General features: G+C 39.8%; 1 protein-coding gene across 1 annotated transcript in view; it reads left to right on the top strand.

Moving 5' to 3' along the window:
- BARD1 (BRCA1 associated RING domain 1) overlaps positions 1-27232 on the top strand; it is a 74572-nt gene that overhangs the window by 27437 nt on the left and 19903 nt on the right. Inside the window, exons 4-6 of the mRNA XM_058664973.1 lie at positions 8048-9129; positions 18866-18946; positions 21059-21231. Of these exons, the coding sequence (XP_058520956.1) occupies positions 8048-9129; positions 18866-18946; positions 21059-21231 (1336 nt within the window). The remainder of the gene's footprint in view (positions 1-8047; positions 9130-18865; positions 18947-21058; positions 21232-27232) is intronic.

Below are 27232 nucleotides of genomic sequence, written 5' to 3'. Positions count from 1 at the left end.
TAAAGAGAATAGATTGTCAAATTTTCCTGATGACTATGAATAATCTGACCATATTCTTTATCTGTATTTTACCTTATTCTGCTAATGGAGTTAGAAATTTCTAAGGTTTTAATTTTTCTCAAATCCCAGCATATTAAATCAGATCTCACAGCTGCTGGTCAAATTCTGTAAAACACACTTATGTTGGTGACATTTAAAAGCTTGATTATGCTTTCATCAGTTCACAGTTTCTTCCTGTTTGCTGGTGTGGAGCGAGATATTGGTCATTTTGTAGTGATTACTTAGTAGTATTTTCTATATGCTATGTTTTTATAATAGATGAAAATGAGTGAGTGTTTGAGTAGCTGTTTGCTGTTTTTGTTTTTTTTTTAAAAAAAATAGAACTAAATACTTCTTAACTTACAAAATTAGCATCTTCTGTGAAGGTGTTAATGTTGCACAGATGGTAAGTAAAGTACTTTCCTTTGATTTTTTAATAAGGAACTAGTTAGTCAAAGAGACTTCCGTTGTGAAACCTATAATAGAGAATAATTTGAAAGGCACACAATGTACATCATTATAATCCTTTGATGCAGATTAATGATAGCTAAATCACATTTTCTAATTGCCTCTCTTCTGTATAGTTTATTATTAAATTCTAAGAATAAAACTTGGCTCAGCAGCTCTTTAGTAACATGTGCATCTCGGTTACTAGATATTTTGTGGTGCATTTTGAAATATTTAAATTCAGAGAATAGAATTCTTTTAAATGTCATCATTAAGAAATTTACTATTCAGAGGAAGGACCAATATTTTTCTTTATGAAGTGAATATGAGAATTTATTCTAGTTAAACTCATTCACTCATTATAAACTGTTGGAGCTGTTGATAGTATGATTTACATTCTAAAAGTGATGTTTTTGCATTTTTACAATTTTATTGTAGAGATACTACATGGAATTCAGAATTTGCAGTCATGTTTGATGTTATGATGCTTTATTAATTATGCCTAGAAGTATACTTAAAATCTTCCTAGGGAAAATTATTATTACTAGCTGATTAGTAAAATGATTACATATGCATAAATTATATGAATATACCTTCTCTTCATTTATCCCTTTATAAGCTGGGAAGTATGTACTCCTGCGCATGAACTCCTGTCTTTTAGATTTAGTTTTTTTTTCAATTAATTGAGCAAATTGCTATTCTCACAAGCCTTGATTTTTCAGCAAATACCCAATTCTTCAATTTGATGCTTGCATAACCATTGTTGACTTTGAATTTGACTTGTTTTTAACTGAAAATGTCATCACCTGTGTTGAAAATATATTTTTAAAGAATAAAATGCAAATTTTTAGAGACTACCAGAGGATTAACCTTTAAGTTTTTGTAATCCTGAGTCTTTCTTAAAAAGTAATCCTGGTAACATTTCATTTTGACCTTTCCTCCAGACTTGAGATTGTATCAAAAATGGCTTGATTTTGAAGTCTTGTTATCACTGCAAGGAAAAGACCTTGTTGAATTTAGATGTAAGTCTGTGTGTGAATGGATATTTCATTTTGATTGTTTGGATTTCTGAGATCCTTCCTTCCTTCTTGTGGATCAAGAGATGTTCATGTGCAGCAGAAAAAGTATGTTTTTTCCTGCTGGTTTTATCGCTTTGCTCTCATGGATGTTTACATTTCACCAGCAGGAAGCACTGACCTTTTTGGAGTAGAATATAGTTTGGATATGGACACTTTTTTAAAATTTATTTATTTTTATTGGAGAGACAGGTCAGATTTGCAGAGAGAAGGCAGAGGCAGACAGAAAGATCTTTCATCCTCTGGTTCACTCCCCAAATGGTTGCAACAGCCAGAGCTGCGCCAATCCGAAGCCGGGAGTCAGGAGCTTTTTCCGGTCATAAAGCTTTTGGGGCATCTTCTGCTTTCCCAGACCATTTGTAGGAAGCTGAATGGGAGGTGGAGCAGCGGGGGCATGAACTGATGGATGATCCCAGTGCTTGCAAGGTGAGGATTTAATCATTAAGCCATCACGCCCAGTCCAAATGGATTCTTTTCTAGGCAGGGTTTATTTGTAAAATTTTTCAAATTAAATATAATTATTTATCAAAACCTGGCATTTTCTATTTTCTTACCAGTTTGAATGCTGTCATTTTATGTCCAGGGCAGGACCAGCAATTTCAGATTCTGACATGTCAAAACAGCTAGGAGCCATTGTGTATTTGTAGCCTGATTACCCACAGGGGTGATACACAAGGGACAGCTACTTGCTCCCGGCTGTGGTGTGGCCTCAGGAGATAGCTGTGTAGTGTCCATAGCAGTGTTGGGCATGTACACGGAGATCTCTGCGTACACACACAGCCACCAGTAGCCACATACAGCTGCATATCCACCTGCAGCTGCGTCCAGATGTGTAGCCCATTTGCCTTTACGGGTTTACAGACAAAAGGGCTCAGAACCAAACTAACATGCCAGTGAGCAGCGAGCCAAGCAGGTGGGCCTATTAGTTGCCATGTCACTGATTACCATACAGACACAGAGAAGCAGGGTCACAAAGAAAATGGGAGCAGTGGCAAAACGCATGGAAACTTGCTATCTTCTCCTTCCCAAGTTCATGTTCTCAAGTCACTTACCTGGTGGATCTGTTTATAAAGATGTGGCTTCTTCTAGTGGACTTTGCTGCACAGAGATTAATCTCTTGCTTTGGATGCCCACATCCACTCGAGTGGCTGGTGTGCAGACTTGGCTACCCCACGCTTCTGATCCAACTCCCTGCTAATGTGCCTTTGAGGCAGCATATGATAACCCAGCTACTAGGGCCTCTGTCACCCACATGACAGACTCCGACGGAGTCCCGGCCCCTAGCTTCAGCCTGGCCTCCTCTAACTTTTGTGGACATTTCGGGAGTGAACCAACAGATGGGAACTTTCTCTTGCTCTCAGTTTCCCTCCTTCTTTCTCTAATTCTGCCTTTTAAATGAATAAAAGCAAGTTAATAGAAAAAAAGGGTATTTAATTATGCTGGAAGAATAGAAGAAGTGATTTTGAACTTTAGGCAGTTGAGATTTTGGTTAGCAATCTTGTGGCATATTAGTAATTTTAAGCTGGTGAAACTGTAAGGTAGAATATTCTGTGCAAATTAAATTTTAGTTAATCCTCTGGTACATCAATTTGAAGCTGGTGAAAAAACACTTCAGTAAACAAAGATGACAAGAAATTTTAAAAAATTCAATAACATACTCTAGCAAAGGAAGATTTATAAAGAGAAGAGCGAGAAAATGAGCTCTTTCCTCTGCTGATTCATTTGCCAAATGATTGAGACTGGACCAGGCCAAAGTCAGCAGGCTTAAACTTACCTGGGTCTCCCATGTGGGTGGCATGGGCCCAGATACTTGGGTCATGTTCATTGCTTCACCAGTCACGCTAGTAGGTAACAACTAGGGCTTGAACTTGCACCCTTACGGGATGCCAGTGTCACAGGTGGTGGTTGATCCTGCTGTGACATAACAGTAGCCCCTTTCTTGCAAACATTTTAAGAAATGATAATGTTGAACAGGGATTTTTTCCTAAAACAGCAAGAAAAATGAAATTAAAATTATATTGTACTCATATCTCTTAAATATTGTCAGGAGTAAGGATATGTGAAAACTTTGTTGTTAAAAACCCTAGAAAGGAATAAGACTCACTAGAGCCATTGGGTTTTTGAATGTCTTATGTTTTGAATCCATTTTATTAAAATTCCTCTTTGGTTCTGCAACAGAAACTTGTTTTAAGCCACTGTTGCTTTGTTTTTTGTTGTTGTGGTTTTTTTTTTTTTTTTAATTGAAGAACAAAGGGGCAGAGAGACAGAGACAAAAGAAGTTCCATCTGGTTATTTGCTTCCTAAGTCATCACAACAGAGAACTCATTCCAGATCTCTGACATTGGTGGTGGGAAACCAAGTACTGGAGTTTTCGCTTCTGACTTCTCAAGTGCGAAAGCATCAGCAAGAGTTGAGTAGCCAGGATTTAAACCCAGGCACTCCTGCGTGGATGTGGTAGTCCCACATGGTGTCTTAGTCACTTTGCCAAATACCTACCCGTGATGGCCAGGTTTCATGCTGAGCTCTCTTCAGCTTGAATGAGGAGTGACTTCTCAGATGGAAAGTGTATTCAAGGTATATTCCAGGTAGTTTCTTTGTCCTTTTTTTTTTTTTAATAAAACATTCTCAATCTTGTTTTTTAATAGGACAAACAAAACATTGTCTCTTCTTAAAACAACAACAAAAAACCACCAGAAAACGTTTTGTAGGTGACCTAGTTGGCTGAAAGAGATTATTAGTTCTGTGTTCCTTTTGATGGCAGTGTGAAATTATTTTTGATGTCATTGTTCTGGTTAATCTTGTCTGAATACTGCTGCTTTCCCAGCTTCCCTACCTTTCCCTGGTCTTGTGCCCACAGTGACCTCTGAGAGTCCAGTGCGTATGGTGAGGAACACAGTTGGGAATCAGGATACACCTTCTCTTTGCCCCGTTCTGAAGTTTAGTTCCTCATTTTTCAAATGAAAAGCAAAATCGAACTAGAAGATTTCTTAAGTTTCTTCTGACACCTAACATTAATTCTGATATCTTTTGGTATAAATACTTGTCATGATTCCAGATGTCAGGCCTGTGCTGTGGTATAGCTGCAGTATTAGCATCTCTTAAAGATGCTGATTCAAGTACAGGCTCTTCAGTGCCCCCAATGCACCTGGGAAAGCAGTGGACGATGGCCCAAGTCTTTGGACCCCTGCATCCATGTATGAGACCCAGAAGTTCCCGAACTGGCCCAGCTTTGGCTGTTGTGGTCATTTTGGGAGTGAACTAGTGGATAGAAGATATATCCTCTCTTCTCTCTCTCATTCTCTTTTGCGTTTTACAACTCTGCTTTTAAATAAATAATTTTTTAAACTAGGATTTCGGAAGTATTCATTGACTGCTGTCCATGTGCTTTCACCACTGTGATGGACTGGCCTAGATGGGTTTTCATGCGGTGAAAAGAGAGGGAGGAAGAAATTTTAAAGAAATACATTTTAAAATTTTCTATTTCACTTACATGAAAAACAGGGGAGAAACTAAAGGCTTTTATCTGCTGATTCACTCCCCAGATACCAGCAACACCTAAAATTGGGCTGGGCCAGAGTAAGGAGTCACTCAGGGTCTCCATGCGGGTGGCAAGGACCTAAGTGCTTGAGCCGTAATCACTCAGTGCGTACATGGTGCGCATGAGCAAGAGGCTGGAATTGGGAGCAGAACTGGGACTCAAACCTCGATGGTGTAGCTGCCTGAGTTGCATCTCATCCGTTCTGCCAGAGGCCTAGCCCTAAGGGATTAGTTATTTACTTACTTATTTTAAGAAAATAAATGAACTCAAAAGCAGCAAGAACATGAAACGACTTGAAGGGGTATAGCTGTCAGAATTAGAGAAGTGAGTAACTCATGTAATTTTTACAGTAGGCAGACCTTGCTTCTACCCATACAATTTCATTGTAGGTAGAGACATATGAATTAAGAAAGACAGAATGAGTTAAAAAAAGGTTGTTATTCATGTACATACACAGTAGTTCACAAATAAATGTGACTGTACAGAAAAGATGGTAGTTTGTTAACCTAGCTCAACAAGGAGCCAAAGAGGCTGCTGTGAGAACAAGGGGGTAACATTTATCCATGTCCTCTATAAGGCTGAGGCAGTCATATCCGTTCCTGATCTGCATATATCCTTTTAGCTTTTGTTTTTAATTCTTACAGATTTTATTAATGAGTTTTAGGTTCAAAGATTTTATTGATGACTTTTAGGCTCACAGCCAAACTGAGAGGAAGGTGCATTGCTCTCCTGTCTTCCCGTGTCCCTACATGCATGGGCTCCCCTACTGGCAGCCTCATAAGACAGTGATACATTCACTGCACATGAGAAACCCAGGCTGTCATCACTGTCTGCTAGAGCACACAGCTCACATTGGGCCTCCCTCTACTCTCTGGCATTCAAGAGCATGGTTATTATACAGATTTATGCTTTTTTTAAAAAAAAGATTTATTTATTTTTATTAGAAAGGCAGATATGCAAAGAGGAGAGACAGAGAAGAAGATCTTCCGTCTGATGGTTCACTCTCCAAGTGAGCGCAACAGCTGGAGCTGTGCCTATCCAAAGCCAGGAGCCAGGAGTTCTTCCGGTGGTTCCAAGGCTTTGGGCCGTCTTCAACTGCTGTCCCAGGCCATAGGCAGGGAGCTGGGTGGGAAGCGGGGCTGCCGGGAGTAGAACCGGCAACCATATGGGATCTTGGCGCATGCAAGGCGAGGACTTTAACCACTATACTATCATGCCAGGCCCCAGATTTGTGCTTTACAGAGTCATAGTCGAATGTATGCACTAATGATTGATGATTAAATCGGGGTAATTACATTTCATCTCAAACATTTTTTCCTTTGTGTTAGCAACTTTTGATTATCCAGTTCTTTGTGAAATAAGTTTTGAATTTGTATTAACTATTCTGTAGAATGCTGGCACTTCTTTATCCTTTTTGAGTATTTTCATGCCTACTGTCCAGTCTACTTTTACCATCACTCCATTCCTCACCCCTCCTAAACTCTCTACTTCTATGGAGTCAACTTTTTTTGCTTTCACGTTTGAATGAGAAATACATGTGGTATTGACCTTTCTGTGCCTGGCTTGTTTCATATAGCATAAGGTCCCTGGTTCTGCCTACCTTGCTACAAATAGTGAGGGATGTGTTGTGTGTGCATGTGCGTGCATAGTATATTGCTTTATCATATTGGACATCTTGCTTAATTGTGTTACTTAGCCATTGTGAATAGGGCTGCAATAAATATTACAGGGATTTTTTGATACTGAACTCATTTTGTTTGGATATACCTGTTAATGGCATAGCTGGATTATATTAATTGTTTTATTTTACTTTAAAAAGATTTATGTATTTTTTGTTTGAAAAAATTATATGGAGAAGAAGAGACAGATCTTTGCTTGCTCACTCTTTAAATGACCACAACAGCCACAACTGAGCTGATCTAAAGGCAGGAAGCCAGGAGCCTGTACTGGGTCTTCCACAGGGATGCAGGGTCCCAAACACTTGGGCCATCCTCTGCTGTTTCCCCAGGCCAAAAGTTGAGCAGCTGCGTTATAAACTGGCACCCATTTGGGATGCTGGCGCCACAGGGCGGAGGATTAGCTTGTTGAACAACGGCACTGGCTGTGTTTTTGTTTTGTGAAGAATATAAATGGAGATTGAATTTTGTTAGTTTTTTCTGTATTTAGAGACAGTATCACATTGCTTTCCTTTAGTTTGTTGATATAAAGAATTAACGTTCATTAATTCGCACTTATCCTTTTAAAAATGAAACACTAGTTATTTGTCTCCTTATTGAATACCCTGCTTGCTTTTTTCTTTTATTATCTTAAGATATACTATATATTTTACTTATTTGAATATTCTGTATATACGCACTGCAGTGTAATTTCTCTAGTTTAATTCTCTAGGGCATTGTCTGGCACAAGGTGACATTCAGTAGACATTTGTAGGGGGGGGTTAATCTTTTTTTTTTTAGGATTTATTTATTTTTATTACAACGTCAGATATACAAAGAGGAGGAGAGACAGAGAGGAAGATCTTTCATCTGATGATTCACTCCCCAAGTGGCCGCAAAGGCTGGAGATGAGCCGATCTGAAACCAGGAGCCAGAAGCTTCTTCTAGGTCTCCCATGTGGGGGCAGGGTCCCAAGGCTTTGGCCTGTCCTCAACTGCTTTCCCAGGCCGCAAGCAGGGAGCTGGATGGGAAGTAGAGCCGCCAGGATTAGAACCGGTGCTCATATGGGATCCCGGGTGCGTTCAAGGCAAGGACTTTAACCACTGCGCTATTGTGCTGGGCCTTTAGCAGACATGTGTTGAGTAAGTGAATATTTGCTTTAGGAGCAGAGAACAAGCTGTGCAAGTACATGATACTACACCTTAGAAGAACTATAAGTAAAATTCTTTGGTGGCTCAAGATGGAACATATGAGGTTTTTTATAACAGATTCCTCTTCCTCTTTTCTCTCAGATGTGAAAGAAGATACATCTAGAACACATTTATTTAACGATGCTGAAAACAAGAAGAATTCAATAAAAATGTGGTTTAGTCCTCGAAGTAAGAAAGTCCGATACGTTGTGAGTAAAGTTTCAGTGCAAACCCAGCCGGAAAAGGTGAAGGATGAAAACACTCAGCAAGCCTCACCTTATGAATTTATCTCCATGACTCCTCCTACAGATGTTCCTAAGAAGGCTAGAAAGACTCCCACAACATCTGGGAAAAAGCAGAAAAAAAAAACTTTAGCTGAAATCAACCAAGAATGGAATTCAGAGGCAGGAAAAGGAGGAGGTGACCTTGACTCAAAAGAGGAATGCAAAGAAAAGCTGGTGTCCTTCTGTAGCCAGCCATCGGTTATTGGTAGTCCACAGGCAGAAGGTGAGATAGACTTACTTGCTAGTGGCCCTTGCATAGAGTCTGAATCTTCAGAAAACATAGCTGAAGTCTTTTTGCCTTTAGCTGAACAAATTGAGTCTCCAGACAGTGAGACCATGAATGAAGTGACTCCTGAGGAGGTCTCTGAAAACCATCTTAGATCTAAAAGGTCTTTGACATTAGATGGTATAGGAAACATAAATGAAGTCTCTTTGCCTTTAGCTGAGCAGAACAAGTCTCCAGATATTGAGACCATGAATGAAGTGATTCCTGAGGAGGTCTCTGAGAACCATCTTCGATCTAGAAGGTCTTTGACATTAGATGGTATAGGAAAACGTAGGCATTCTAGTCCCGTTTCTAACAGAAGTGTAAGCAGCATTCCAAGCACCAGTGGAGATATTCCCGAGCAAACCGAGCCTTCAGAAAGCGTGCCAATACCTGACTGTTCTTCACCACCTCCCAGAAAACGTAAAGTTCGTACCTCATTGAGCAGAAAAAATAGTGAGGTACCAGATGACTCCATTAACCTTTCATCAGGCACTGCACCCCCTTCTTTGAATAGTTCACATTACAGACGAATGATCTGCAGCCAGTCAGCAGTGAAGACGTCCTCCAGCAGCCTTATGGCTGGGAAGAGGAATCATAGAGGAGAGACTTTGCTCCACGTTGCTGCAATTAAGGTAAGATGCTTACTCTGAAGCACCATCTGGAATGAGACCATTGGGTTTATGACAGATAGGTTAAGACTGGTAGGATAATTAACCTACCAGGAGCATAATGCTTCCTCTGAAACAGAAACAAAATTCACAGGCACTGCAACTTCACCTCATTTGAGCAGTGGCCTCTGGGTCTGAAAAGCGTGATCTTGTAGGAGAAAACCAGTTTCAAGATCACAGCTTCTGTTTGACCGCGTGCATTTGCTGCTGTTGTTACTATTCTGTTTACTCATTCTTTCCTTGCTTTATGAATGCAGATCATTGCTGAGTGACTGCTGGGAATGTGCCTTTACCTAGCAGAAGAGCTCACTAGCACCACTAGCACTGGTTGTGGGAGGCAGCTTCTGCTCCTGGGTGACCCTCCTGCTAGGCATTGGCAGGACTGCAAAGGTTGAGGATGTGGTCTGTGCATTCCTCCAGTGATGTGGACAGTGGATGATCAGATAAGAGTCCTGCAATTCATGGCAAAGGAGTGGTTGTGTGCCTCACCGTGAGCCTGTTCATTGAAGTGAATTCTCTTTAATTATTGCCTTACCACCTGGGAGGTGGCAGTGGTGGGTTTGGAACTTGGCTTTTTTCCTCAGCATGAGATGTGCTTGCTGTGGTTATTCTTTGAAGTTGACTCAAGAATGACATGTAAAAGGGAGCAGGAAGCACTGTAGCTGTACAGACTACTTCATGAACCCATGCAGGTGTTGAGGGAACACTGTTTGGTAGAGTTTAGGACTAAATTAGAATAGCTTCTCTGTTCTCAGTGATATTGCCTGGTAAATTCACTCAGGATGTTTGAATGGCCAGAGAACTTTGGTAGGCTTTAATGGAATTCCTTTGAAGTTCTGAAACATGAGGCTGGTAGGCAGAATAAAATATCTGGAAAGAAAATGGTAGTCTGTACCATACTACGTCTAGTAGAGTATGGTCCAGAGATTCCTGTATTTTTCCTGCAAAGCAAAAGAAAAGTACAAAAATGAGGTTTTTATATGATTGGTGTCCCCACCCCGCTCCTCTTGCCATGGGTTTGCTTTTAAATCAATGTGCCAGTGATGGGGCAGGGTTGAGGACTGGAGCTTAAAGGGGAGTCTGCAGTATTAATACATGCCATGGGTCACTTATGCTTTGGTCAACTTGAAATATGGTAGTTTAGTTATATTTTAGTTTTCTGCAATTCATGATACAAAATCAGGCTTTTAAAAAAATATATATGTATTTATTTGAAAGGCAGAGTTATAGGTAGAGAGAAAGAAAATGAGAAAGATCTTCAGTCCACTAATTTACCCCCCAGATAGCTGTAACAGCAGGAGCTGGGCCAGGCCAAAGCCATGAGCTTATCCTAGGTCTCCCATAAGGGTGCAGGGGCCCAAGCCGTTGAACCGTCCTCCATTGCCTTCCCAGGCACAGTAGCAGAGGGCTCGAATCAGGGTCCACATGGAACACCAGCACTGCTGGTAGCACCTTAACCCTACTCTGCCACAGTACTGGTCCCAAAATCAAGCTGTTCTTTTCACTATGTTTTTTTTTTTTTTTTAAAGATTTATTATTATTGGAAAGCCGGATATACAGAGAGGAGGAGAGACAGAGAGGAAGATCTTCCATCCGATGATTCACTCCCCAAGTGAGCCGCAATGGGCCGGGCCGGTGCGCCGGTCCGAAGCCAGGAACCAGTAACCTCTTCCAGGTCTCCCACGAGGGTGCAGGGTCCCAAAGCTTTGGGCCGTCCTCGACTGCCTTCCCAGGCCTCAAGCAGGGAGCTGGATGGGAAGTGGAGCTGCCGGGATTAGAACCACCACCCATATGGGATCCTGGGGCGTTCAAGGCGAGTACTTTAGCCGTTAGGCCACGCCTCCGGGCCCTTTCACTATGTTTTATATCTGTGCATAGTAGATGTGCAGAAAAGCAATCATTGAACATCTTTAATCAAAAAAAAAAAAAAAAATCAGAAATTCACAGTGCTCCAGAATCTAAAATGTTTAGAGTGCTGACTGGATGTCTCAAGTGGAAAACTATGCCTTATGTAACAGTTTTGTGCGGAAAAACAAAAAATTCAGACTGTGTTTATGATGCACATGAAACAAATGAATTTCATTTTTAGAATAGGGACCAATCCCCCCGCTACCTCATTATGTATATACAAATGTTCCAGAATCTGAAAAAAAAATCCCAAATAGATAAGGATATTAAGCCTATTGTATAATGTTATTGTGTTATTAGTGCTTTATAGATATAAGGAAATAGTCTAATTATTATTTTGTATTCTTTTTTTTTTGGCTAATACATAAGATTTCTCTAGTAACATGCCCACAATAGCCAGGGTTGGTACAGATCAGAGCCAAGATCCTAGAAACTCCATCTGGGTATCACAAGTGGGTGGCAGGAACCAACATACTTGAACCATTTCCTACGGCCTTCCAGGGTGCATTAGCAGGTTGCCAGATTGGAAGTGGAGGCAGGACTTGATCCCATGCCATGCAAGAAACGTGAGATGCAGTTATTCCAAGCAGGGATTACAGATTTGGGGTTAGAAGGGTGGTAGAGGGCCACAATGCCTGCTGGGGTACACTTGATTTCATCATCAGCTGGAGTAAATATTTTCAGGTTTATGACAACTATTCAGCTCCAAAGATAATGGGGTAAAAGCTGCGATAGACAATGGGTAAACAAATAAAACCTCTAACAAGAGTACGTGACTGACCCTGGGGCTGTAATTGCCTACTCTTAGACTCATCATGGAAAAAAGCCATGATAGCATAATAAGACATGAGAAATTGTTAGCAGGATCCTGTCCTGAATGTTTTTCACTTATGTATTCAGGATTGTCTTATAAAGCTTGTTCAGATTGTTGGTTTGTTTAAAAAGAGTCTTGTGCAAATTCGTTTCTCACTGTTCTTTCTTCTTTCCTTCCTTCCTTCTTTCCTTCCTTCCTTCCTTCCTTGCTTCTTAAGACTTATTTATTTGAAAGGCAGAATTATAGAGAGAATGGGAGACAGCCAAAGAGATCTTCCATTCACTCTTTTACTCCTCAAATGGCCACAGCAGCCAAGACAGTGCCAGAACAAAGCTAGGAGCCTAGAACTCTATCTGGGTCTCCCACATGGATGGCAGAGACCCAAGCACTTGTGCCATCTTGACTACTTACCCTGGCACATTAGCAGAAAGCTGGATCAGAAGTTGAGTGGTCAGACTCTTATGGGATGCTGGTGTCACAGGTGATGGGTTAACCTACTGCACCATAACACCACAGGCTTCTCATTTAGCTTTTCTCGAAGTTAACTATTAAATACTATTGTCAGTAGTTGGGCAGTTTTGATACAAAATTTAAGAAATTATCATGGATTTTGAATTGATTTTTTAGCCTTTTTTTTAATCTATCCACCTTTATTGGAAAGTCAGATTCACAGAGAGGAGAGACAGAGAGTAAGATCTTCCATCCGCTGGTTCATTCCCCAGTTGGCCTCAGTGGCCGGAGCTGAGCCAGTTCAAAACCAGGAGCCAGGAGCTTCTTCCAGGTCTTCCACACAGATGCAGGATCCCAAGGCTTTGGGCCATCCTCAACTGTTTTCCCTGGCCACAAGCAGGGAGCCAGATGAGAAATGGAGCAGCTAGGACACAAACTGGTGCCTATAAGGGAACCTGACATATGCAAGGTGATTATGTAGCCACTAGGCTACTGTGCCGGGCCCTATTCTTCTGATTTATTTAAAACAAATTGTTTTTTTTTTTTTTTAAAGATTTATTATTATTGGAAAGCCGGATATACAGAGAGGAAGAGAGAGAGAGAGGAAGATCTTCCATCCGATGATTCACTCCCCAAGTGAGCCGCAACGGCCAGTGCTGCGCCAGTCCGAAGCCAGGAACCAGGAACCTCTTCCAGGTCTCCCACGCAGGTGCAGGGTCCCAAGCCTTGGGCCGTCCTCGACTGCTTTTCCCAGGCCACAAGCAGGGAGCTGAATGGGAAGTGGAGCTGCCGGGATTAGAACCGGCGCCCATATGGGATCCTGGTGAGTTCAAGGCGAGGACTTTAGCCGCTAGGCCACGCCGCTGGGCCCAATTAAAACAAATTGTTGAGCTGACATAGTGAATTAAGCCTCCACCTATAGTGCAGACATCCCCTATGGCTGCTGGCTCTGGTCCCTACCACTCCGCTTCCTATCCGCCTTCCTGCTGATGTGCCTGGGTGTGCAGTGGAAGATGTCCCAAGGATTTGGGACCCCCCCACACCCACATGGGAGACCTGGAAGAAGCTCCAGGCTTCATACTGACCTAGCTCTGGCCATTGTAGCCATTTGGGAAGTAAACCAGGGGTCAGAAGATCTCTTTCTGTTTCTCCTTTTCTGTCTTTCAAATAAAAATAAAACACATTAAAATGTTGTTGAGACCAGAAAATTTTATTAAATCACTTTTACTTAAATTTTTGCATCCTTGAAACCACAGAGCTCCACACCCCTTTCCCTAGTACTAACTGGCATTGATTAGTCATCATTCATACCTTAGCAATGGCTTACTGTGATGCGGCAGTATGGTTCAAACCTGGCCTGCCTGGGTGTGTTTTTGATGCAGACATCATCTTAGTTGTGAAGGTGATTTTGCAAGACAGACTTTTCTTACATCATAACAAACAGTGGTGAAGACATGCTGAGTAGAGAAAAAGTGCATTGTGAGTGGGTCTCCTTCAGGGTTTGGGTTTGTTATTCATTTTATTGTGTATTCATGTTTTGTATCCTCATGCTATTATGAGCATGAGCATTCTCAAGATTTTAGGTTTTTTTTTTCTTTTAAGATTTTTTTTTTAAGGTGGAGTTAGAAGGAAAGACAGATCTTCCATTTACTGGTTCACTATCCATATGGCTAGAATGACTGGGGCTGGGCCAGGTAGAAAGTAGGAGCCCAAAACTCCATGTCTCACACATGGATAGCAAGCCCCAAGCCCCTTGGCTTTCCAAGGGGCATTGTCCAAAAGCTGGTTTGAAAGCAGAGCAGGCAAACTTGAAAAAGTGTTCCAATATGAGAACATAAGTGGTAGCTTGGCCAATTATACGGGCCAAAGATTTTAATTTCTGGAATACCTTTTGGAATGAAATCCATTGTTACCTTTTGTTACATCTTCCTGCCTGTAAGTCTGCCTTCGTGGTATCAGTAATGGCATTGCATTGTTGGCTAGGATGTTAGAATCATCTTTCACATTATTTTATTCAGTAAATGTTAAGCAGGCAGAGAAGTGTTCACATATTCTAGAACTCCATAATAGGTGGCTTTTTCTGTTTTTAGCATTATCCAATTGCTAGATGGGGAAATTTTAGGTACATGGTTCATTTATGTGTCAGAGCATTTTTACTGTATTTAATTGTAATGTTTATGTTGTTTTCATAAAAGCATTTATTGGATTTTAAAAGAACTAACCTTTATAAGAAGGTAAGAATTTTGTGTGTTTTGGGAAAGTTAATATATTACTAGTAATGTATATATTTGCAGTATCTAATGAATTTAAAGAATCTTTGTTTTCACTGAAAAGTTAGCAATAGGGCCCGGCAGCGTGGCTTAGCGGCTAAAGTACTCGCCTTGAACGCACCGGGATCCTATATGGGCACCAGTTCTAATCCCGGCAGCTCCACTTCCCATCCAGCTCCCTGCTTGAGGCCTGGAAAAGCAGTCGAGGACGGCCCAAGGCTTGGGACCCTGCACTCGCGTGGGAGACCTGGAAGAGGTTCCTGGTTCCCGGCTTCGGACCGGCGCACCGGCCCCGGCCCATTGCGGCTCACTTGGGGAGTGAATCATCGGATGGAAGATTTTCCTCTGTTTCTCCTCCTCTCTGTATATCTGACTTTGTAATAAAAATAAATAAATCATTAAAAAAAAAGTTAGCAATAAAAATATTTAGTGGACCCACAGTTACACGCACTTCCTTATTTTCAGCCTTTGAAGTATTACTTGAAAATACCAAATCCATTTAAAATTTCCTATAGCCTCAGTAAGTATTTTCCTTAGATGATTTTTTTTGAAAAAATTATTGCATTGGTTTTTGAAAAATATCAGTTATTATTTTAAATTGTGAAGAACCTAAAAGTGAGTGCTTATTCCTCAGAAAATATTCTCAGAATATTAGAGAAGAAAACAGCATAAAGAAATCAGAGGCAGGACTTAATTTATTTCCTAGAAACTTGATAGCGGTTCAAGCTTATCCAGTTACTGTGGATTCTATCTAATTATCATAATTTTATTTATGTGCATGACAGTTCACACAAAGTAGAAAGATGAAAATACGACAAACTTTTAAGTACGAGGGAGGAGAAAATAGACTTGGTATGAAAAAGCAAGCAATGTGCCAATCAGCTATCCTTGGGAGGATGTGGAATGTTAACTGAACCACCTTTGCTAATGCAGAGAGGTATCATGAAAGGGAAGCAGCAGACTGTCTTGCAGCTCAGCAGGACACTGTGCTTTTATTCTCCAGATTGTCACTTTCCTAGGGGACTAATCTTATGTGACTAGTAATTTTTGTCATTGCCACATAGAATTTGAATGGAGATATTTTTGAGATTTTTTTTTTTTGTACTTTCATGTTGATGGTAGGGGATGGATGTAATTTTGGTAATTCATCTACCCAGTATTCTGGAGATGTGTTTTTGTTGTTCATTGGGAACTAATTGGGGTATAGCGTAAAAGTGTCTGCACACATGCTGTCTTAGACCAGAAGGCTAGAATTTGCACGTTTACATGTTCTGGAAGATCTGTACCCATAAGAAAAATGAGTGAACTCAGAAAGTTCATGGATGTTTCACTCTTACTAGCGTTTGATTCCACTTTCCTTAAAAAAATTTTTTTAAGATTTATTTATTTTTATTAGAAAGATCTACAGAGCGAAGGAGAAACAGGAAAATCTTCTATCCACTGGTTCACTCCCCATTTGGTCACAACAGCCAGAACTGAGTCAATCCAAATCCAGGAGCCAGGAGCTTCTTCACAGTCTTCCATGTGGATGCAGGGTCCCAAGGCTCTGGGCCATTCTTTTTTTTTTTTTTTTTTTTAATTATTTATTATTTAACTTCAGTAATTACATTGTATTATGTGACACAGTTACATAGATACTTGGGTTCTCCCCACCCCTCCCCAAACCCTCCCACCATGGTGGATTCCTCCACCTTATTGCATAACCACAGCTCAAGTTCAGTTGAGATTTCCCCATTGCAAGCGTATACCAAACATAGAGTCCAGCATCTTATTGTCCCGTCAAGTTCAACGGCTTCTTAGGTATACCCTCTCTGGTCTGATGACAGAGCCAGCAGAGTATCATCGCTCTGGGCCATTCTTGACTGCTTTCCCAGGCCACAAACAGGGAACTGGATGGGAAATGGAGCAGCTGGAATATTAACTGGCACCCATGTGGGATCCTGGCATTTGAAGGTAGAGGATTATGTACCGGCCCCTCATGTTCTCTTTGGTATTTAGTTATGAAAAACAATGCTGTACCATTACCTGGGGTCCCAGCATTCTGTATGAGTCCTGACTGCTTGGCTTCTAGTCCAGATCCCAGGCCCTAGCTCTTAGGCCATTCGGGGAGCTAACCAATGAATGGAAGATGTCTCTTTCTCTCTGCCTCTCTCTGTGACTGCATTATAAACAAATGCATCTCTTTTAAAACACAGAAATAGAGATCTCCCATTCACTTGTCCCCTCACTCAGTGGCAAAGTTTTCTTACGGTGCTTTCTTAGGCCCAGTAAACACTAATGGTCACTTATTAATTTAAAATCATAGATATTTATGTTGTGTAGATTTATTTTTTAGAAAATATTAACCTACTATATGAAGATTTACTTTATTTGAGAAGTAGATAAAAATGAAATAGAAATAAATACAATCAAAACTTCTTTGATACAAAAAGAACATCAAATGTTATCATATTTAAGTGTCTTAGTGACTTCTGTAAAAGCAAACTTCTGCAAAGTGAAAAACTCCTTCAGAAATGAGTCATTGGGACTAGAGGTAGTAGAGATTTCTTTTTTCCTAAATAAGCACTTCATAAAAGTAATTGATCAGAACACTATATATGAAACTTTTATCATGTGTATGAAACTGTATATGCTGCAGCTTAGATTTATTCAGCCTTTTAACAGTAATATGTCTTGTCAGTAAGCTTTTGCTTTATTTCATATTAATGAAATTAAGCACTGTATCCCTCTCCTGTTATTCTAAAGGGATTGATTTAGTTATTTTTGATGGCCTGATAATAATAGTATACTTCATGTGGATTTTACCTTTGTCTCATTACATAAATGTCATCCTTCTTCCTAATGCCTAACATTGTTGTTTTAAGATTTATTTATTTATTTATTTATTTCAAAGATATTATTTATTTTATTATAAAGTCAGATATACAGAGAAGAGGAGAGACAGAGAGGAAAATCTTCCGTCCGATGATTCACTCCCCAAGTGAGCCGCAACAGCCAGTGCTGCGCCAATCCGAAGCCAGGAACCAGGAACCTCTTCCAGGTCTCCCACGAGGGTGCAGGGTCCCAAAGCCTTGGGCCGTCTTCAACTGCTTTTCCAGGCCTCAAGCAGGGAGCTGGATGGGAAGTGGAGCTGCCAGGATTAGAACCGGCGCCCATATGGGATCCCGGTGCATTCAAGGCGAGTACTTTAGCCGCTAGGCCACGCTGCCGGGCCCGATTTATTTATTTTTTGAAAGACTATTTATTTATATGTATTTATTACATAATGGGCATTTGTTTATTACAAAATGAGTGGGGAGGGTAGAGTAGGAAGGGTGAGAGACGGAGATTTTCCAGCTGCTGGTTTACTCTCCAAATGACCACCAAGCCTGGGACTGGGACTGGGGCTGGGACTGGGGTTGGGCCAGGCATAAGCTGGAAGCTTGGAATTTGATGTGGGCGGCACATGGGTTGGAGAGTCCCATGTATTTGAGCTGTCTTTTGCTGTTCATCCAAGCATGATAGCTGGTTCGGAGTGGAGCACTGAGGGTATGGATCAGTGTTTATCGTAAGGGTTGCTGTGGTATGGCCATAAGCTATCACCCATGACCCAGCATCTAATATGTGTCCTGACTGCTCCATTTTCCATCCAGATCCTTGCTGATGGCTTTGGAAAATAGTGGAAGATCCCCCACATGCTTGTTCACCTGTATCCGCATAGGAGACCTGGAAGATGTTCCTGGCTCCTGCCTTTGGCCTGACCTAGTTCTAGCTGCAGAGTGAAGCTGGGGAATGAAAAATGAATATTTTTCTCTCTCCTAACCGTGCCTTTCAAACAAATAAATCTTTTAAAAATTAAAAATGAAAATAGAGTAATTGCCCATAAGATGATGAATTTTTGCAGTTTTAACATCGTTTTCACCGAGCATCTTGTTTTAAATAATACTTGTAAACCAGTTGCCTGTATGCTCCAAAAGGATTGCTTTTTCAGCAAATGAAATGAGACTTCATAATAACCAGATGATCACTGGCTGATGTCCTTTATTTGATATATTTAAGTAAATTGTGAAATTGAGTTGCTAACACAAATTTTGTATTCTGTATTCTTGGGTAGACCATATAATCTAGGACCTCAGAATCATTCTTTTGTACCTCACTTAACATTTATTAGGTTACAAACATTAGGCCTAAGATAATTTTTTTAAATTTTATATTGAAGAAGAAAAGAAAACTTAGTATCTTCTTTACTTGATGGTTTTAATGACTTTTATTTTTCTAGGGTGATATACCGTCTGTTGAGTACCTCTTAAACAATGGAAGTGACCCAAATGTCAAAGACAATGCTGGATGGACACCATTGGTAATTTCTACTTTTTATTTTTTGTAGTTAGTCTTTTTATGGTTTTTAAAGATTTACTTAATTTATTTTAATGTTAAAGTTATAGACACAGAAGGAGAGACAGAGAAAGAGATCTTCCATTCATGGTTCACTCCCCAAATGGCTGCCGTGGTATGTCTGGGCCCCAAGAGCCAGGAGCTTCTTCCTAGTTTCCCACTAAGGTGTGGGAACGCAAGTCCTTGGACTGTTCTTTGCAGCATTCCCAGGCAGATTAGCTGAATGTCCCAGCTGAATCAGAAGTGGAACAGCTGGGACATGAGCCAGCACGGATGTGGGAATCTGGTGCTACAAACAGTGGCTTAATCTGACATAGTGCTGTTCCCTTTATGGTTCTTAAAAAATATTTAATTTATTTATTTAAGAGGCAGAGAGAAATCTCCCATCTGCTGGTTCACTCTCCAAATGCCTGTTACCCTTCAGAGTTGGACCGGCTACGCCAGGAGCCAGTAATTCAATCAGGTCTCTCATGTAAGTGCAGTGACCCGTGTTACCTGGACCAATTCCTTCTGCCTCCCAAGGTGTGCATTACTTAGAAGGGAGCTGGAATGGACAACACCATCAAGACTTAATTGAGACCCTCCCTAAGAGCTGTGGGCCTCCTGAGTGGCAGTGCAGTCATTCAGTCTACCAGACAACCTCTACCTTTTTATGCCTTGGTTAATTATATGGTTGTCTGTGTAGCATCCTGTGCCACATAAACGGTTGTTAGCCTGAAAAGGTTTTGTTTTACCAAGAATGGGAAAATGATTTTCTATCCAGATTTTTGGTTATAATAGGTAGTAAGTTTACTTGCTTTCGACTACCTACCTGTAGAGTTAAGCGTTTGGTTACATTTTATTGCTGTTTAGCTGATGTGTGGAAGAAATTACTGCAGTTAACACAGAACTCCTTAATGCAACAACTATAGCCATTGGGACCAAACTTCCCGGGAGAAAAGAGGTCAGAGGAATGTAGTGTGGGAATTGTGATCACGGGGTGATTCTTCCCGAGGATCTGTCTTAGCCTGACTTTTGCCCCTTCTAGTTATGAATATTTAAGTGTAGTAGAATTTTTTGCTAATTTTAACATTTTTAAGGTTTTTTTTTTATTATTACAAACAGTAGTGTGAAAAATAATCTAGGAAAAGAATGGCACAAATACTTGGAGATAGTTGCTGTATGGGTTAATTAGTTTAGGACTATAAGCATGAGATTTGAATTCAGCTACAGATTTGACAGTTGAGTCGGATCTCTATCCTGTAAGCTAGAAATGTAGCAGGGTAGTTCGGAGAAGCATTAGGTCAGGTGCACAAAAGGTTTATAGTTACTTATTAAGATTTCTTACCAAATTCATAAGCTGGATTTAGTCTAGATCAGAGCCACTTTGTAATCTAGACTCCACAGGCTACCTTAACCTTTTCAAAAAATGACATATATATATTTTTTTTTCCCTGAAATTGACATATATATCTGTCATTTTCTGAAAACGACAGATATATGTCGTTTATATGACATATTTATATGACATATTTATGACATATCACACACACATACCAGATCTGTTCCTAATTTAAAAAACTGTTTCTGAGTATTTGCTACATGTTAACTTCTGTTATCACTGTTGCCAAGCACACAATAATCTGTTGCTTCACCTGATAGAGATTTTCATTTGTTGAATGGTTCTGTGTCTCTGCTCATGTACCACTTAACTTTATGGCTAAGCCCCACATATAGTAAATTCTTCAGCTTTGGAGAATTTCAGATTGTTGCATAATTTTGTTAAAGGCCTTGTCCTTTTAAAAAATATTTTTACTTTATTATAGAATTATAGTTTAAGAATTATAATTGCTTTAAAGCTGCATTTTCATTTTAGAAAAAGAACACCTGAGGACCCAGTGAATAGCTCGTGTTTTTGTGAATTGTGTAAATCTTGATCGCAAAGATTACATGTCTTGCCTTAGCATTATAAATGTAGCCTCTACTGGTTTAGAGCCTTGGTGGTCTCTGAGGTAAGAATAAATTTATAGGTCAAGAATCACATTTAATTTTTCTACAGTTGGTCTTCTTCACTATTCTTCTCATTGATTCTAATTAGCATGAAGCATGCAATCTTGGGCACTTGAAGGTGGTAGAATTGTTGCTGCAACACAAGGCCTTGGTGAACACCACGGGATACCAGAATGATTCCCCACTTCATGACGCAGCCAGGAACGGGCACCTGGATGTAGTTAAGCTTCTCCTGTCCTATGGAGCCTCTAGGAATGCTGTGTGAGTAGTGAACTTGCTGATCGCTGGGTCTAACTATTTTTTTTTATCATTATTATTTACTTATTTTGGGATTCATTTATTTATTTGAAAGGCAGTTGCAGAGAGGAGAAGCAGAGAGAGGCAGTGGCAGAAAGGTTTTCTATATGCTGGTTCATTACCCAAATGGCCACAGCAACTGAGATGGGCAGGTTGGAGCCAGGAGCTTCTGGGTCTCCAACAGGGATGCAGAGGCCCAAACACATGGGCTATTTTCTGCTGCTTTTCTAGGTGTATTAGCTTGAACTCAATGTGCAGCATCTGGGACTCAAACCAGCACCCATATGGGATACTGGCCTCTCATGTGGTGTCTTTGTATGCTAAGCCACAGTGACTGTCCCAAGGATGAGGCCGAGTTTCTGATACCCAAGTTGATACTTTTCTTCTGTAAGTTTTGTGTGATCGTTAGGGTTTGTACTCTTTTTTTTTTTTTTTTGTACTTTTTTATGATAATGCATGTTTTGGAAAGATTTGATTTTAATTCAGAACAATTGTCAGATTCATTTTGTCTATTTTTATTTTATGGACGTTTTATTTTATTGGCATTTTCATTTTAGGCTGGGTTATCTGTATTTAGATTGATTCAGCTTAATTATAGGAAAATAGTTATCAAAGAAAATTTTTATGTTATCTGATGCTTTAGGACTGTTTTAAACATTCTGTTTGTTAATTTTTTCTGCATATTTATCATATCAGCCATTGAAATATAAAAACTTACATATTGGGCAAGTGCCATGGAATTTATTCTTGGATTACTCACACTGTTCAAATGAGATCCTGGGTAAATTGTTTTGTAGTATTAGGGCACAGAGATGCATTAGTGAATGCTGGTAAGCTGTATTTTAAATTTGCTCTTCTCGAGAGAGTCACAAGCAAATACTAAATGTGGATTTTTGTATCTGAAATCTGTAACTTGCTTCATATCTTCCTATGCATTATTTGGCTGCTTTCAGTTCATTGGGTAGTTGAAATGAAAATGCAAGAGTTGCCTATGTCCCCGTTGGGTCTGTAGACTTGAAAAGAGCACACAGTAGTCAGGCTTATCTGGCTATCAGGCAATGAATATCACAAAAAGCAGTGTTTCTGGGTTGTAATTTTTTATATGTAACTGTTTCACGTAATTGAAGCCCAAGTTAATATTGTAAGACTGTACCATACCTTAGTGCTTTTAGTTTGAATAAAGGTATGTAATCTCCTTTATTTCTCAGCATAATATAACACAGAGTAAACTGTGTGTATTCTTTTTTTAAAACAAGTTTCATACACACACATACTCACACATACACAGAACTAATATAGATATCTAAGCTATGTAAAACCTAACAGATCTGACCCTCCTTTGGGTATAGCATGCCATTTGATGAAACGATCGGTTGTCTGGATTAAGTGAAATGGAGTGGTTTCCATCCTAGGGTGTCTTAAATCAGCAGGCGCACTTTAATGAATGGAGCCCTGTTCGTGACGTTAGGGAATCCAGCTTCTATTTGTGAGTCCATTATTGACCTTATAGCCTCATCAGGTTAATTTCTGTGTTTTGGTGTCCTCACCTAAAAACATGGGTGCTGCCTGCTACTTGTCTGTTTCTTCAGAGCACAGAGAGGATTAATGAGCTCAACTCAGAGCGTATCTTATGCTTGGTATGCCATGATTCTTCACTGCACTGTGAGGACTTATTGACACACAGCGAGCAGGCATCCGACAGTGAGTGAGTGTGCCTTCACACATAGATTGCTATTGCTCTAAATAGGCTTACCTCATGGAGTGTGGATTTAGGTGTATGTGTAGCCCTATGATGTCCAAAGACTTTTCTGTGGTAATAGAAATGTTTGTGTCTCTGCTGAGCATTCAAGAACAACTTGCCACCTGTAGCTATTAGACATTTGAAAATTAGCTGTTGCTACTAATGGAATAAATTTTTAAAAATGTAGCTTAATTCCATTTAAATAACAATATGCCAGATGACTACTGTGTTGGACAGGTGTTTTATACAGTTGGAAAGGAGTGATTTATTTGACACACTAGGTTGTGTTTGATCTTGCAGGTACCAGGAGTAATTTTGGTCCTAGAGTATGACAGTGTGTTAAATATTTCTGAACATTGTTGTTTCTTTCTCAGACTGTTGATTATTATATTTAAGTGCTTTCCTGTGCTTTTGCTTTAGCAGTTTGCTAACTGGTCTGCTTTTCAAATTACTTTTCTTTAATTCACTCTCCATATTACAGCCTGTGTGATTTCAAAAATTATAAATCTGGCCAAATCATTATTTGCTTAGCACCCATCATGACTTTGCTTTAAATTAAAGGTCAGATTACAAAATAAAGTTTGTAAGACCTTGGATGATTAGCCTCTACATAATCTCTAGCCTCATGTGTCTTTTTTTTTTTTAAAGATTTATTTATTTTTATTACAAAGTCAGATATACAGAGAGAGGAGGAGAAATAGAGAGGAAGATCTTCCGTCCAATGATTCACTCCCCAAGTGGCCACAACGGCCCCTGCTGTGCCAATCCAAAGCCAGGAGCCAGGAACTTCCTCTAGGTCTCCCATGCAGGTACAGGGTCCCAAGGCTTTGGGCTGTCCTTGACTGCTTTCCCAGGCCACAAGCAGGGAGCTGGATGGGAAGTGGAGCTGCCGGGATTAGAACTGGTGCCCATGTGGGATCCCAGCACGTGCAAGGCGAGGACTTTAGCCGTTAGGCCACACTGCTGGGCCCTTCCTCTGTCTTTCTGCAAGTCTTTGTTTTAATGCCAGTTCCATTTAAACAGTTTGTACACTAACTTTTCTAAATTTTGGTTTCCTTAAGTGTGTTTGGCTGTTCTGTGTCCTAGTCTTTATAAAAGTTTTCACTTTATCTGAAGTATTCATTTTAAAAAATAATAATTTCTCACTAATTTTGAATGGATGACAGAGATACAAAGTCAGAAATCTGCCATCCACTGTTATATTTCCCAAGTGCCTACCTGTGTCCAACCTGGAGCCAGAAATTCAGTCCAGGTCTCACCACCTGATTGGCAGGGATCCCACCCACTGCTGCCTCTCACCCGCTCATCAGCCAGGTCGGAAGTGGAGCTAGGACTCCCACTGAAGCCTTTGATATGTGATGCTGGCCTCCCACACCTAAGTTGCCCCTGGTTTATTCATTTGTGATGGAAAATATCTAATGTTTGAGTTTCATGAGTGTCATTGGTGCCTGTCCTGACTCCTTAGGTGGGTATACAGTGCTTACTGCCAGTGCAGAAGGTTGGCGATATTGTTACCTGTTATCTTTTCACTTGTTCACATGTTCTGTGGCTGGGGATCTTATCTGCTTTCCCAGGCCCTGCAAAGTATCTCACATTTCTTTCTAGAATGAATTAGTACTTGAATGAATGAAGATATTCTGTATTTTCTTTTTGTTGATGATCAGTCAAGGTAAAGATAGAAATTGCCTTCTTCTGCCACTAACTTAGCAGTGTTTTGAGAATGGACCTTTGCTAGGATGTTAGAACTGGTTCCTGTTAGCTGGTAGAATAAATGCAAAGAGTTCCATGGGCAGAACTTTGTATTTCTTGTCAGTGTATGAGGATACTTCAAAATATTGTGAGAAAATGGAAGTAAAATAAAAGTTTATTTTAATGCAAAAATAAGTTTTAAATCAGTGAGGCTGAAAATGATCCAGAGAAGGAGAGATGTATGTGAATTAAAGTAGTGACAGTAGCAATGAAAGATGAGGTAGGAGTTTTTAAAATACTATGTTAAAATTTTGATTGAGAGTGACAGTAAGCATGTAGATATCAGTGGGTTAACAAAGCTTTCTGGCTGTGGGCCAGGCGTGTTTCTCTAGTCAAGCCTTCTGTTATACATGTCCTAGTAATCTGTTTTATGTATGTGTGTAAATAATGGTTTATTGAGATTATTCCAGGTTTTTGATTCTTTTTTGCTATAGTGAATTAGTCACTTTTTAAAATACGTACATCATGTTATTCTTGACAAATAGATTGTTGATCTTACTGTTTTTTTCTCTTCTATTCAGCATTAGGACCTAGTTGTTTATTAATTTATGTTCATTTATCAGCATTTTCAGGACAGTTGCTACAATGGCTTGTTTTGGTCTTAAAAAAATAGACGAAGTTTATAATCAACATTAGCATCGATTTTATAAGGATTGATGTTCCTTATTGTAATTTAGAAACACCCAGTGATTTTGAAAAAAACAATTTTTTTTTTCTATCCCCTTGAAAGGCAGAGCAATACAAATGAGTGGGGCGGGGTGGAAAGGAGATACTTTCCATCTGCTGATTCAATCCCCAAATGCCCAAGAACTTCTGGGGCTGGATTAGGCTAAAGCCAGGAGCCTGAAATCCCATCTGGATCGCACTCAACCAATACTTAAATGTAAATTGACACTCCAATATGGCACTCCTTTCTGTGCCACAGTGCCTGTCCCTTGGTTTGCTACTTTTTAATCAGATGATTTTATGTTATTTTCATTGTACACTGAGATAATCTTATTTCTTGCCTATTAATATCATTGATGATTTTTTTAAATGATTTATTTATTTTTATTACAAAGTCAGATATACAGAGAGGAGAAGAGACAGAGAGGAAGATCTTCCGTCTGATGATTCACTCCCCATGTGAGTGCAACGGCCAGTGCTGCGCCGATCTGAAGCCGGGAACCTGAAACCTCTTCCAGGTCTCCCACGCGGGTGCAGGGTCCCAAAGCTTTGGGCCGTCCTCAACTGCTTTCCCAGGCCACAAGCAGGGAGCTGGATGGGAAGTGGAGCTGCCGGGATTAGAACCAGCGCTCATAGAGGATCCCGGCGCGTTCAAGGCGAGGACTTTAGCCGCTAGGCCACCGCACTGGGCCCCGTTGATGATTTTTTTAAAATGTTTTTATATAAAGCCACGGTTACGTTACCAGGATAAAATATACTTGCTATATTGTGTTATTGTATTATTTATTAGAAATGACTCTGTATCAATTTGTCAGATTTATTTAGGATTTTTACATTTTTAACTGAAAATTAAAATGAGTTGTGATTTTGATATCAGAATCATACTCAGAACTTTTTTTTAACATTTTATTATTATTATCTTTTTATGATACGGTTCTTTTTTTTATTAATTACATTGCATTATGTGGGACAGTTTTATATACACTGGGATTCCCTCCACCCCTCCCCAAACCCTCCCCGCTCCCCCTCACCCCTCCCCCCACGGTGAATTGCTCCACCTTATTGCATTTCCATAGTTCAAATTCAGTTGAGATTCTTTCATTGGAGGTATTTACCAAGCATACAGTCCAGCATCTTATTATCCTGGTAAGTTCAATAGTTTTTTGGTGAGACCATCTCTGGTCTGAAGGTAGAGCCAGCAGAGTATCATCCCAATCAATTAAAAGCCCCAACATAATATTTACAACCAATTACAGCATTATGGCATTAATTGACATGGTATTGATTAACCAATATGTTAATAGGAAAATGCAGGTTCTCAACCACAACTTGTGACTTCTTCATAGACATTTCCATTTTGGTTTATATTCAACCGTGTGCTATACACCTTAAAATGGCTATAGATTGCCATTTAGCTGTCTCATGTCTATTTTAGTTTTAGTATTTAGCAGTTTATAGCATTGAAGCATGGTTTCTCTGAACCTGGCTGTTTTTTGGGTCATACTCAGAACTTCTAAAAGTAATCAAAATACCTTAGACCTTTTCTGTGGAATTTAAAATAAATGTCTTAGAGAAGTAATTCCAGCCCCTCATTGGCATTAACATTATTATATATATTTTTTTACAGATTTTGATAACTTAGATTTTACATAAATTTTAGAAATATTATCAATTTTGTTCTTAGCACTATAGATATAAAGAAGTGATTAATTGAGTTCATACTGATATTATGTTTGGTAGCAACAAATGTACTTATACCAACCGTAGATTCATCATTTTTTACTTGGTATGCTTTGATTTACTTGGTAA

Source organism: Ochotona princeps, chromosome 5, assembly GCF_030435755.1.
Source record: "Ochotona princeps isolate mOchPri1 chromosome 5, mOchPri1.hap1, whole genome shotgun sequence".
In the NCBI taxonomy this organism is placed as follows: Eukaryota; Metazoa; Chordata; class Mammalia; order Lagomorpha; family Ochotonidae; genus Ochotona; species Ochotona princeps.
This window is presented reverse-complemented; position numbering and strand designations above follow the sequence as displayed.